This window comes from Mobula birostris, chromosome 12 (genome assembly GCF_030028105.1).
Source record: "Mobula birostris isolate sMobBir1 chromosome 12, sMobBir1.hap1, whole genome shotgun sequence".
NCBI lineage: Eukaryota > Metazoa > Chordata > Chondrichthyes > Myliobatiformes > Myliobatidae > Mobula > Mobula birostris.
In genome coordinates, this window is record NC_092381.1 from 46001624 (window position 1) to 46016418 (window position 14795).

The 14795-nt window shown below is 39.5% G+C and overlaps 1 protein-coding gene across 1 annotated transcript in view; it reads right to left on the bottom strand.

The window, feature by feature from the left end:
* The window catches only part of zyg11 (zyg-11 family member, cell cycle regulator), a 50878-nt gene that overhangs the window by 35000 nt on the left and 1083 nt on the right, over positions 1–14795 (bottom strand). The window contains exons 2-3 of the mRNA XM_072273730.1: positions 5147–5312; positions 333–1090 (exon numbers count right to left, since the gene is read on the bottom strand). Coding sequence (XP_072129831.1) covers positions 333–1090; positions 5147–5312 — 924 coding nt within the window. The remainder of the gene's footprint in view (positions 1–332; positions 1091–5146; positions 5313–14795) is intronic.

The window sequence follows — 14795 nt, forward strand, 5'->3', positions numbered from 1 at the left end:
TTCTATAAACATGGGAGAATACTAGAAAAGAACTTGGTAGCTAAAATACAATCCAAGTCACTGCATTAATTTCAAATCACAATATCTGGAATACCAGTGAAATAAAATCACCACTTCTGCCTCCTTATTTCATCAATACAGATTATGCTGCCAGCCCTTACTATTTTACTTTGCCATCAATTTAAACATGGAAAGCTGATCAAAGCAATAGACTAGAGCAGACAAAATAATTGCTAGAATTGAATGCAACAATTTTATGAAGCTTTACAGATAGCAATAACTTTCCAAGCATAAACACCAAGGTTGAGCTCTTAAAATATGAAGAAACAAACCTTTAAGCTTCCTTCTCCAGAGAGGAACGCAGAGTAGCCAGCATCAGTAGCAAGCAATCCCATAAACTGCATAGTAGGCCGGTGCTGAACAAATGCCTGAACAGCTTTATCTGTGATGTGCTTCCTGCCCGAAATATCCAGAGATCGAAGATTAAGTAGTATGCCACTCTGTCCTAGTAAACGAAGTGCAATATCAGAGGTAAATTGCTTATCGTCAGAGATGTCCAAGTGTTGCAGGAGCTTTAGTTCCTTAATAATTTCTAAAATTTGAGTAGTTGTCATTTTCAGGCATTTGAGGTGGTGCATGGTCAAAGATTTAAGCCTGTCTTTGCAGGTCAGAAGTGGTGTGATGTCAGTAACAGAAGTGTTTGAAATATCTAAACTTTCCAATTTTGGAAGTGAAGTAACATCTCTAAGATCATCATTGTAGAAGAGAACATTGGTAACACTTAAAACACGCAGGCCAGTCAGCTGGCTGAAACATCGCTCGTAAGGGTCTTCAAGAGACAGCGTTAATGAATTCAACACAAGGCACTGCAAGAACTGTTGATTCCATTTGTTTGTCACAAGTGCATTTACAATGTCTGTTATTGTGATATCTGCATTTACACCAGAAGCATCCAGTTCAATAAGCTTGTGGTGGCAGAATGCTTTCTTGAATGCTACTGCTGACAGTTTAGCATTTCGAATACAAGCTCGCTTCAAGCGCAGCAGATCATTCCTGCGGAAAATTCCCACTGTCTTTTCATTCAGCACACCTGTTGCAAAAGAAATTGTGACGAATTAACAGAGGATTGTGAACTTCAAGTTTTATGAATTACGTTATTATGTCAGCACTAAAGGAAAACAACTCTCATAAGAACAAAGAATATAAACCTTCATAAGTCACCTGACAAGTACAAATTTAAATTGTCCAGCAATACCCGCAATAAAAGATATCAACACAATTCAATCTGATGAGTCCTGAAACCATGTCGTCAGAAATTCTTGTCCCAACTAAAGTATCGGTATGAAGGTTATCATGAATTGATATGTTTGCAATATTTAGAGTCCTTACTCGTTTTCAAATCTCTTCACTGCCTCACTCCTCAATATCTTTGATCTTCCCTACCCTGCAGCACTCCAGGGAGTTTGTGGAGTGCCTCTGAGATGGATTCTAAGAACAGCTTGTACTGGAGCCTACCAGAGAGAAGGCAATTCTAGATTTAGTGTTGTGCAATGAACCGGATTTGATCAGGGACCTTGAGGTAAAGGAACCATTAGGAGGTAGTGACCATAATACGATAAGTTTTAATCTACAAATTGAGAGGGAGAAGGGAAACTCAGAAGTGTCAGTATTACAGTTGAACAAAGGGAACTACGGTGCTATGAGGGAGGAGCTGGCCAAAGTTCAATGGAACAATACCCTAGCAGGGATGACAGTGGAACAACAATGGCAGGTATTTCTGGGAATAATGCAGAAGGTGCAGGATCAGTTCATTCCAAAGAGGAAGAAAGATCCTAAGGGTAGGCAGTGGCTGACAAGGGAAGTAAAGGACAGTATAAAGGTAAAAGAGAAGAAGTATAACATAGCAAAGATGAGTGGAAAGCCGGAGAATTGGAAAACTTTTAAGGAGCAACAGAAGATAACTAAAAAGGTAATACACGGAGAAAAAATGAGGTACGAAGGTAAACGAGCCAAGAATATAAAGGTGGATAGCAAAAGCTTCTTTAGGTATGTGAAAAGGAAAAAAATAGTTAAGACCAAAATTGGGCCCTTGAAGACAAAAAAGGGTGAATTTATTATGGGGAACAAGGAAATGGCAGATGAGCTGAACAGGTACTTTGGATCTGTCTTCACTAGGGAAGACACAAACAATCTCCCAGATATAATAGTGGCCAAAGGACCTAGGGTAATGGATGAACTGAAGGAAACTTATATTACGCAGGAAATGGTGTTGGATAGACTGTTGGGTCTGAAGGCTGATAAGTCCCCGGGACCTGATGGTCTGCATCCCAGGGTACTTAAGGAGGTGGCTTTAGAAATCATGGACGCATTGGTAATCATTTTCCAATGTTCTATAGATTCAGGATCAGTTCCTGTGGATTGGAGGGTGGCTAATGTTGTCCCACTTTTCGAGAAAGGAGGGAGAGAGAAAACAGGGAATTATAGACTGGTTAGCCTGATGTCAGTGGTGGGAAAGATGCTGGAGTCAATTATAAAAGATGAAATTACGACACATTTGGATGGCAGTAAAAGGATCCGTCCGAGTCAGCATGGATTTACAAAGGGGAAATCGTGCTTGACTAATCTTCTGGAATTTTTTGAGGATGTAACTATGAAAATGGACAAGGGAGAGCCAGAGGATGTAGAGTACCTGGACTTGCAGAAAGCCTTTGATAAAAGTCCCACACAGGAGATTAGTGGGCAAAATTAGGGCACATGGTATCAGGGCAGAGTACTGACATGGATTGAAAATTGGCTGGCTGACAGGAAACAAAGAGTAGCAATTAACAGGTCCCTTTCAGAATGGCAGGCAGTGACCAGAGGGGTACCGCAGGGTTCAGTGCTGGGACCGCCGCTGTTTACAATATACATTAATGATTTATATGAAGGGATTAAAAGTAACATTAGCAAATTTGCAGATGACACAAAGCTGGGTGGTAGTGTGAAATGTGAGGAGGATATTATGAGAATGCAGGGTGACTTGAACAGGCTGGGTGAGTGAGCAGATGCATGGCAGATGCAGTTTAATGTAGATAAATGTGAGGTTATCCACTTTGGTGTTAAGAACAGGAAGGCAGATTATTATCTAAATGGAGTCAAGTTAGGAAAAGGGGAAGTACAACGAGACCCAGGTGTTCTTGTACATCAGTCACTGAAAGCAAGCATGCAGGTACAGCAGGCAGTGAAGAAAGCTAATGGCATGCTGGCCTTCATAACAAGGGGAATTGAATATAGGAGCAAAGAGGTCCTTCTGCAGCTGTACAGGGCCCTGGTGAGACCACACCTGGAGTATCGTGTGCAGTTTTGGTCTCCAAATTTGAGAAAGGACATCCTTGCTATTGAGGGAGTGCAGCGTAGGTTCACAAGGTTAATTCCCAGGACGGCAGGACTGTCAAATGTTGAAAGATTGGAGCAAATGGGCTTGTACACACTGGAATTTAGAAGGATGAGAGGGGATCTGATTGAAACATATAAGATTATTATGGGATTAGACACGCTGGAGGCTGGAAGCATGTTCCCGCTGATGGGTGAGTCCAGAACCAGAGGCCACAGTTTAAGGATAAGGGGTAGGCCATTTAGAACGGAGTAGAGGAAAAACTTTTTCACCCAGAGAGTGGTGGATACGTGGAATGTTCTGCCTCAGAAGGCAGTGGAGGCCAAGTCTCTGGATGTTTTCAAGAAAGGGATGGATAGAGCTCTTAAAGATAGTGGAATCAAAGGTTATGGGGATAAGGCAGGAACTGGATACTGATTGTGGATGATCAGCCATGATCACAGTGAATGGCAGTGCTGGCTCGAAGGGCCAAATGGCCTACTCCTGCACCTATTGTCTATTGTCCAAGATTCCAAGCACACCCTCAGATTCTGCTCTTGTTCACCCCAAATTTAATTGGCATTAGTATCTCTACCTGTCAAGATCCCAAACTCTAAAATTTGCTCATCAAGTCTCTTGCCTCCAATTCCCCTGAAAACCTCCTTAACAAAGATCATTTTCTTTAATACATTCTTTTGTGACTAGGCACTTTAATTCTTGCTTCCCCTGTGAGACGCAGTAGAATCATCTATTTTATGTAGTATTTGTACTAAATTTAATCTTTTATAAAGCTGACTCTACAAAGGGAGGAGGGAGGGGGAAAAAAGAAAGAGCATGACTCTGAACTTGATCTAATTGTGTTATTAACCAGATTCATTGAAAAAAATCCAAGAAATATTTAACCATGATGTAATGTCATGCATCTTTCCACCATGAGATTATGTTAAGCAACCAGAGAAAGAGACAACCACTGTAAGTATTGCCAACATCAATAGTCCAAGAACTGTCCACATCAGCAATTTATGGACAAATTAATTCTATATTCTCTTCAAAAGTGATTATTTGATAAGAACCAAGACTTATTTCCTCCAGGACATTACTATTTCCAGCAAAATACAGCAGGGGAGGGGAGATAATATTTAGAAGTAAACTTTCAGAAACTATTTTTTTAAATGTAACTAGGTAAAAGACTACAACATCCAGTTTGATTTAACTTTTCACTCTGTTCTGAGAAAATAGTCAAATAAACAGATGTAAAAGGACAAGGAATCAATAAAAGTAATGCACTGGAATTAAAAGCAGTGGTTAAAGTTAACAGCCAGAAACTAATCAATCACTTAATTCACTGCAGTGACCATTATAATTTGGCTCACCTGAGCTCCAGGCTGGTGTGCTTACAAAAGTGAAAAATAAATCAATTACCACCAAGAAAATGTTACGAGGATCACCAATCAACTGTTTGTGAGGAGAGAGGAGAGAGGAGAGATGGAGAAAACACTCCATCGAGCGCATTCCTCTGTGCAAACATCCTTTCACTACCCCTTCCTAGCATATTCATCAACTTAGAAGTCTAGGGAGAAAGTTTGAAAGACCATATGCTGGAATTAATACACACTAGCCTTTGGTAGTTTAAAAGCAAAAGAGAAATGTCATTATTTGTGATGGGATTTTGTAGATACAGCGGTTTTGTACAGGGAAGAGAATAGGTGAAACATTACTTGCAAATTGAGATACAACACGCACAGGAGCCACAGCTGAATATTTTTCAGTTTCCATGATTCAAAAGAAACTTACCATTCAAGGACATTTTTTGCAGTAAACGATCTGCCAGTTCTTGTGGAAACACCACAGCTTCCTTAAGACAGAATGAGCCATCTGTCCTTTCCCAACAAAACTTACTTAAATTCACCCTCAAATAGTCTAAGCAGATATCGGTTAATGAAAGAGGAGAGAAATCTTCCTGTTGATACAAAAAGAAACAAAGAGCAGCATAAAATATCTTAAATCAACTATAAATATTTGTATTTGGTGACTGCTGTGTAATTGGGGGTGGGGGGGGGAGAGAAAGGATGCATTCCTAGACAATGGTCCACATAGTGATCTGCTATAATGCAAAGTTGCATAATCTAACCTTGTGGCATAAAAAGGGAAGTTTAAAAACTATTTACGTTTTATTTATAGGTTTATTTACCATCAGCTGCCAGATGCAAGCCCTCCTCGCAAAACAAGGCAGCAACTCTTCTTATGTTTTTTAAACAAAGAGAAACATCTCCACACATACAAAACAATCAACTTTGCCACTGTTACTATTCTAGAACAGCACAGCATATCTTGAAAGCGACCTAATGCATGAACCTAAAAAAATATTGTGAAAGGGCAGGCACAAAACGTAGCCTCTAAGGTTAACGGCAATTATAAGGAACATTAACAATGGGAATTTTTACATATTTAAAAGACAGACCTGGTTTTTGTAACTGGACTAACAAGCAAACAACTAAAACAATCTCTTCAGGATGAGCCTGGGAGCCTACAAAACCACAACACAATGTAAAGAGATAATGGATCATGGTAAAATGGAGACCTAAGTTAGAGTAGAACTACTGTACATTAACAGATGCAACATATTGCAAGGAAATGACGAAGACTTGCATATTTTAAGCAAAGCAGGCACAAGGATGATTTACTAACAGAGCACAAGATGAGAAAGATTAGGTGGCTCCTGGAGGAATTTGGTTATTACGTATAAAGTTCGGGTCCTTGATACAATTACCATGGTAACTAATGTCTTCTCTGAACAAAAGTGAGAACTTAGATAAAAGACCACCAGAGGTAGAAGTTTCTAACATCGATGATGATCATACATGCAAGCTGATGCCACTGATCATACAGTTTCTCATCTTTGTGGTCATTTCTTGACCAAGTCTGTGCACTTGTGGAGAAGTCATACCATTTTAATAAAAGTGTGTGCAAAGCACAGACTTCTCTTTCCAGCAAAAGTCCTTGTCAACATGAAGGACTGACTGCCTGAGAACTGACTGCGTGGGTGATTCTTGTTCCACAGTATTTGGCTTTACAAATGACGTTTTCCGCATCAAGTCGGCACATGGCACACCTGGCACATTATTTGGGCTCTCATACTTGATGCAAGCCAGCTGACCATTACCCACCCAATGGGAAATCATACCTCAGCAGTTGACAAAATGAATCAAATTTGTACAAGCTAAGGAGGGCCATGACAAGACTGAGGTTCCTGAATAAGAGTATACAGTGAGAATAGGTTCTGGGAAATGGACTGAAAGAGCCTTTGGCCAGAGCACTTGGAAACATGTTAATAGACCAAATTAAGGAAGGGGAAGCTGTGAACAAGAATTATATTTACCAATGAATATTAATCAGATTTAAAAGTTACATTAATAATGGCTAAGATTAGATAATTAATTATTTTTGACTGAAGTTTGCGTTTTTATTTGTGAAAGATATAGGATAGTTTGCACTGTATGGTATCAGTAAGGTGGTCCTGGAATGTCGCTGTTGATGTGCAAGTGAGGCAGTGAGCTAAGGAGGGGACCTCAAATAAGCAGAATGAATTAAAAGCAGATCGTGAAATAGTTAATGTGGCTTCAGAGTTCACTGAATCTTCAAGGCAATGACACTTGTGAAATCAGGTTTGAAACAACTGGTTAAAGCCAAACATATTGGATAATAGAGGAATAAAGATCCTGAGTGGGAACTTTTTAGGATCAAAGAGATAAACAATTGATCGGAATTGTCTATTGTGATAGGAAAGAGATCATTAAACTGGAAAGCATGCAGAGAAAATTTACAAGGATGCTGCTAAGACTCAAGTTACAGGGAGAGGTTGGGCAGCTGGGGACATTATTTCTTAAAACGCAAGAGATAAAGTGAAGGGTACAGACAAGCTGAACATTGTCTTTTTCCCCAAGGAAGGGAACTGAACACTAGACTGCAAAGGTTCAGTGTGAGAGGGGAAAGATGTAAAAGACACCCGATGGGCAACTTCTTCATGTCGAGACTGTGCATATATGGAATGAGCTGCCAGAGAAAGTAGTCGGGTCAGGTACAACAACAGCATTTAAAAGATATTTGGTTAAGTACATGGATAGGAGGGGTTTAGAGGATATGGGCAAAACACAGACAAATGGGATTAACAGTGGGCACCAGGGTTGGCATGGATGAGTTAAACCAGAACCTATTTCCAAACCCCATGACTTTAACACACAATAATTGCTTCTACTGTGCGTCACTACTGCTAAGAGACATAGTGCCATAAACAATTAGAAATAATGGTCTAATGATAAATGTATTGGTCTGAGCCGGAGGTTCTCAACCTTTATGCCATGGAGCCTTACCATTAACTAAGGGGTCTGTACACCCCAGGTTGGGAAACCTCAGCCTAAGCTCTAACTGATGTTACGAGAATCAAGATTTTAAAAAGCAGTTTTGTTAAAATACAAAACAAGAACAATTTGTTTACTTGTACTAATCTCATCCAACTGGACTTCCAGGAAAGTTTGAGTGCCTAACCTTTGTTTGCTTGAAGTTGCAAGAATAACAATTATGACCAGGAGCAAAAGGCAATGTAACCAGAAAGACCTTATCACTCTAAAAGAGACCAACAGCTAACCCACTGATCTTAGATAACAGCTTTCATGTTAGAGAATCAAATAACAACCCCAAACACGATATACCAAAAAAATCTGTGGATTTAAAAATAGCTTATTTTCTTAAGTAGAGGAATTGCATCAGGAATCCAGGAAGTCTGGAAGTCAAATGTAAACCAACTCACCAGTATCAGCTTCCCATTCAAAATCCATTCAATTAGCATGGGATGTCTGATGTAAGTATGAATGCAGAAATGCACTGACATTTCAAAACATTCAATAAATTTATGATGCAATGTATTTGACAGAATATAGATCTGTTTGCACAATGGATATCTAGACAGATCTGCATACTGCTTTCGCTACAAAAGTAGCAGATGACTGAAATGAATTTTAAAACATTATCAGCCTTTCTGAACACACATGCATTTCATTTTGTTCCATTTAACATGTCAATTCGTGTTTGCTTATGATCTAAAGAAATTCTTAACTGATTCCAATCTAAATGAAATATCCAAAAATAAACCTATTCAAATCTTCATCAGTCCTCTTGACACCTTGCTTTCTCTCATTCCCCATTCAACACAACGCACAAAGACAGGGGGCTTCCCCATTCTGCTAATCCACAAAATCAAGTGGAGAATATTTCTTTATTTTTTTCAGTAAAGTAGCCAGATCCAAAAGAAGCAAATGGCAAAATAAAATGAAATATTTATACATAGAGGTCACATTAAAACAAGTATTTTGACCCAGTCACACAACATTTGGGTGAGTGAGGCTTCTGTCGGTCCAAGTTAACCATGGATATTACGTCTTAGCTGTCTAGATACACAAGCCTGGGCATATGGAGAGCAAACTGTTGCTCACATAGCAAGCTCCATATGATATTTACCACCATGTTAACAATTCATTACACAGATAGTTAATCATACTTCTACATTCTTTACGTATCCATTCTAGTTTTGATTGTTAACAAAAATCCCCACCAAAGTCATTAACTCAACATGAATGCTATATGCTGAAATTTCCCATTTTCTATTGTAGCCCTCTTGATCCATCAATACCCTTGGCCCTTCAAGTGTTACAACTAATTGGTATTTTTCTTAGATAGTTTTGGCCTTCTATCAAACCAAATCAACATTTAAAAAGAAATTTATCTAGCCATTCTTCAAATTTTGTATTTTGCTCTTTTAGGCAGTACATTCCATAAGCCACACTATCTTTAAGTAAGCAACCCAATAACACATGATTTCACATTGACTCATTATTACTGCAGATCTCATATTCCCTATTTTTTGTGACTTAACAGTAGATCCACATTAGCTTTATTAGTTTCATGCCAAAGGGTTGCAGCCTGAAATATCGACTACTTTTTATTCCCCCCCCCCCCAAAATTAGATGCTGTCTGGCCTACTGAGTTCCTCCAGCATTGTGTGTGTGTAGTTGTATCTACGTTTGTAATACTATCCTGTGAACCTACATCTACAGCATCTATGTTTTCCTATACAGTCAAGGCTAGCAACATTGAATACAATTGCTATTACTGTATTTTCTTTACAAAAAAAATCAAATTCCATCTCTCAGCTTCCATTTTATCTGTCTTCACAAATCTAGTTTTCTAAAGAATTATTCCACCTTTTTTTTTCTTGAATCTGTACATTTTAAATAAGGCTCTCCCTAGGCCTACATCCAAATTCAATAAAGTGTCCAAATATCAACTACAGGTCCGCAATCTCTTATCCGAAATCCTTGGGGCCAGTTGCATTTCGGGATTCAGAATTTTTCAGATTTCAGACCCCCCCCCCGCCCCACCTGACGCCAAAAATCACGTATGCTCAAGTCCCTTATTTAACCTGTCCCAATGCGATGGACTTTAAGACCCAGCGGCGCACCAAACCTACGCACATCCTCCCATATACTTTAAATCATCTCTGGATTACTTATAATACCTAATACAATGTAAATGCTATGTAAGTAATTGTTATACTGTATTGTATTGTTTAGGGAATAATGACAAGAAAAAATATTTCTAACAAAAACATTCAGTAAAACATCAAAATATACAGCTTCAAACGAACCAAATCAAACACGTGGTAAATGACTTATTGGAATAAATGTAGAACATCAATATCACTGTCACTGAAAAACTTCAGTAACTTGTCTTTCTGTTTATTTAAATCATATACAGTGGTAGTTCCAACACTATTTTCCTCAGTAAGACGCCGCACAGACACACCATGATCAAGTTTCTGCAATAACTCCACTTTCTGCATTATTGATAGAGAAGATTCCTTCTCTTTTTCTCATTGTTACCCATTGGGGTATCTGCAGCTCTTTCTGACATTTTCACAGTGAAATTAAACACAAAGTCAACAGTGAACACAAAATATCAGTGAACAGCAAATGCACGTGTAACCAGTACGAGCGCTGAGCCACAACTGATGTCTGGCAGCCTCTGCTAGTGCTGCCACGTCACACCTGAGTGACATCAGCTGTTGGCGAAATAAACTTCAGTTTTTGGAGCTTTTTGGATTTCAGAATTTTGGATAAAGGAATGTGCACCTGTATTACCTTTTACCTCCACTAATCTGTTTTTTGTTCTAGATTTTCTATCAATTTTTCATTTTTCTGTTTGGATCTCAAGCTTTATCACATCATGCCAGCCTTAAGATAATATTATCGTGAAAACATTATTGTCCTCCAAATTACAGGGATCTCATCAGTTGTATGGTGTACAAGGAAGTGCGAGTACCTCCAGTTACTGGTTTCATGAAGACCAGCGCCCATAAGTAGATAAACATGGCAAGTGTCAGATGTCTCCAGGCCTGTACTTGACAGCTTTCAGAGGATGAGGAGGGATCTCATTAAAACCTACCAGATACTGAAAAGGACAGGGTAAAGTGAACATGGAGAGGATATTCCCTTTAGTGGGAGAACCTAGGATCAGAGGAAAGAGCCCCATAGAAAAGGGTCATCCCTTTAAAAGTGAGATGAGGATGAATTTCCTCAGCCACAGTGTGGTGAATCTGCAGAGTTTGTTGTTACAGAGGTGTGGTAAGCTAGTTCATTTAAGGTAGAAGATTGATAGATTTATGATAGGTTTGAGTTAAGGGTTATGAGGAGGTGGTGCTAGAATGGGGTGAGAGCAAAAAAAAGTGGGCATGATTGAAAGATGGAGTAGATTTCATGGGCTGAACAGCCTACCAGATTTAACTCCTTCTGCCATTTCTCTGCTCATATCTGCAGCTGATCCTATATCCCACTGTATCCTTTGGCCATCTGCTATACTGTCATATCTGCTTCTGCACCTGGCAACACTTTCCAAGCACCCCACCACTCTGGGTAAAAAGACTTGTCCTGTACATTTCCTTTACACATGCCCTACTTCTCACCTTAAATGTATGCCCTCTAGTATTAGACATTTCCACTCTGTGGGAAAAGGTACCAGTTGTCTACTGTCTCTATGCCTCTTGTGATCTAATAATTTCTCATCAGGTTACCCCTCAGCTTCCACCAGTCCAGAGGAAACAACCCAAGTATGTCCACCCTCTCATTGGAGCTCATGCTCTCTAATCCAGTCAGCGTCGCAGTGAACCTTCTCTGCACCCTTTCCATACCCTTCCTGTAATGGAGTGATCAGAATTGTACAAAATTCTCCCAAGTACAGTCTGACTAAGGTTTCATATATCTGCAGCATATCCTCAATCTTATACTCAATGCCCCTCACCAATGAAGGCGAACATACTGGGTGCCTTCTATACCATCCTAATAAACTTGTACAGATGCTTTCAGTGAGCTGTAGGCCTGGAACCCCAAGATTCGTATGCAGTCACCCAATATTTGGTCAGCACAACCGCAACGTGCCCAAGGGGCTGTTCCTGTGCTGTAATGTCCTATGTTGCTAAATAATTGGTAAATCGTTTTACTATTGTTACATGCACTGAAGTATAGTGAAAAACTCTGCATGCAATCCATATAAATCATTTCATCACATCAGTGCAAGGGAAAAGCAAAGAATGACCAAAACCGCCACACAGGTTGATAGGGTGGTTAAGGCAGTGTACGGTGTACTGGCCTTCGGAAAATTGAGCTCAAGAGCTGCAAGGTGATGTTGCAGCTCTATAGAACTTCTGGTCAGATCACACTTGGAGTGTTGTGTTCAGTTCTGCTTGCCTCATTACAGGAAGGATGCAGAAGCTTTGGAGAGGATACAGAGATTTACAAGGATGCTGTCTGGATTAGAGAACATGTCTTATGAGAAAAGATTGAGCGACATACATCAGAGATAATAAACCTGATTTTGAATCAACTTGCTCGAGGCAGTCTTGAAGAGCACTTCAGGAAATACATCTGTGATAGCTTTCTTGAACAGTGTGTAACTGAACCTAATGTTCTCTTAGCTCTGGTCCTGTGCAATGAGACAGGTAAAATTAATGACCTTGTAGTTATAGATCATCTGGGAATGGGTGATCACAGCATGACTGAATTTTTCACACAAAAGTCTTGTGAAGAAAGGTTGATTGAATGAACTAGGGCTTTTTTAATTGAAGCAAATGAGGATAAGAGGATATTTGTTAAAGGTGTACAAGATTGTAAGGGGTATACATTGAATAGACAGCCAATGCCTTTTTCCTCAGGGTGGCAATGGCTAATACAAGAGGACATACATTTAAGGTGATCGGGAAAAGTATAGGGAGGGATGTCAGAGGTAGTTTTAAGAAAAACACACACACAGACACACACACACACACACACACACACACACACACACAGTGGTAAGGGGGTGGAATGCACTGCTAGGGCTTGGTAGAGGCAAATGCAGATACACTAGGGACATTTAAGAGACTCTTAAACAAGCACATATATAAAAAGAAAATGTTTCTATGGTTTCTATTGCAGGTCAGTGAGACTAGGCAGAAAATGGTGTGGCACAGCCAAGAAGAGCCAAAAGGCCTGTTTCTGTGCTGTAGTTTCTATGGTTTCTATGGAGGAATATGTGGGAAGGAAGGGTTAAATAGATCTTGGAGGTCGGCACAACACTGTGGGCTGAAGAGCCTGTACTATGTTCTAATTCTGCTCCTGTATCTTATGTCTCACTGAACCAAGCTATTATATTACTGGTAACCAGATTTAGCAACATAAGCAGGGCTTACAAGCTGTTTTGGAGAAAACAGAATATACATGAAGAATTTGTCCACTTTTCCTCTCACCACACCTCAAATACCAAGTGAATGACTAAAATCGCCCAAAATAACAACTCTCATTTCTATTCATCTTTTGAAATTCAAAAAGACTACAGATTTTCTTTCATTTTGCTCTCACATGGTCAGTAATCCCTAAAATACCACTAGCTTCTTTAACCTTTGAGCCCTAATCTTATTTATTCTTTCCGTACGCATTATTTCCCTCATGGCACATAATCCCTCTAAGTGGCATTGCCACTCTTGTCCCCTTAACATTTTTACCCTTTCAAATCATATCATTCTTGTCCAAAGGCACTCTGCAAAATTATTTAAGTTTATAACTTCCTGTTAACAATTAAAAATTTTCCTTCAATTTACCTACTACTGCAGTACATCACACCACAACTATGATGTGCATCACCTGCAAAATACACCGTAGCGACACAGTGAAATATGCCCAAAACCCTGATTTCTAGCAACGAGGAGGACCAGGGCATCAGGTGTACGGGAACACTATTGTCTGCAAGCTTTTCCTCCTGTCACACATCTTGACTTGCAAATACATCAACACCTCTTCATTATCTCATCCAAATCCTGGAACTCCTCTACAGCACTATGACCCGTATGTGAAATATAGCTGCTCGAGGTGGTGGATCACCACCTTCTTCAAGAGCAACTGAGGACAGGTGAAATTTCACTGGCTTTGTCACTGCATAGCACCCCATAAAATAAAGAAGTTTTTGGGGAGGAAAAGCAATCACAAATTATTCCCATGATTTTTTTTTATTTCAACTTTTAGTTCATTCCTGCTTATTTTCCAAACCTCCCTCATTGTTTACACATGTGCAGTACAAAATACAGCAATGCAAGAAAATTGATTCTTGCAATCTAAATATGTTTCTGAAGTATTAATAAAAAAAAAGTAACTCGTAGGAAATACAAAAGTTAAAGCAATCAAGAGGTACGTTCCCACTAATTTCACACATTTAGCACACACATTGTGTTTAAGAAGCGAAAGCTTGGCTAAAGTAGTATTTCCCCACCAAACCAACAGTAAGAGTGAAGATATTCAAACCTTTTTGTCTCGTCAGTTGACAAAAAGTAAAACATTCCATGGAGATTGATAGCAATCCATTCATCATTCATTGCAAACACGAGGAAATCTACAGATGCTGGAATTTCAAGCAACACACATAAAAGTTGCTGGTAAACATGCCCGAAACGTCGACTGTACCTCTTCCTAGAGATGCTGCCTGGCCTGCTGCGTTAACCAACAACTTTTATGTGTGTTGCATCATTCATTGTCTCTACCTTCAGTAGCACGTCTGTGATATATACAACCTACCAGCACAATATTCAATATTCATCTAGACTTCTTGACACCACTTTCCAAGCCCACAGCCCTTACCAACTTGAAGAGGAAATAAGCATATGTGAACCTTCAAATTTCACGCTTCCCTGACTTTGAAATACATCATCACTCCTCCTATAATCACTGGTAATAACTCCCAGAAGTTCCTACAAAACAGCTGTGGGAATCCCCTCTCCAGAAAGATTGTCACAGTGTAAAGAGGGTTCCTCACTATTACCTTCTCAAGTGAAAATGCGCCAGCTGTACTAACATTGTCTAAAGCCCAA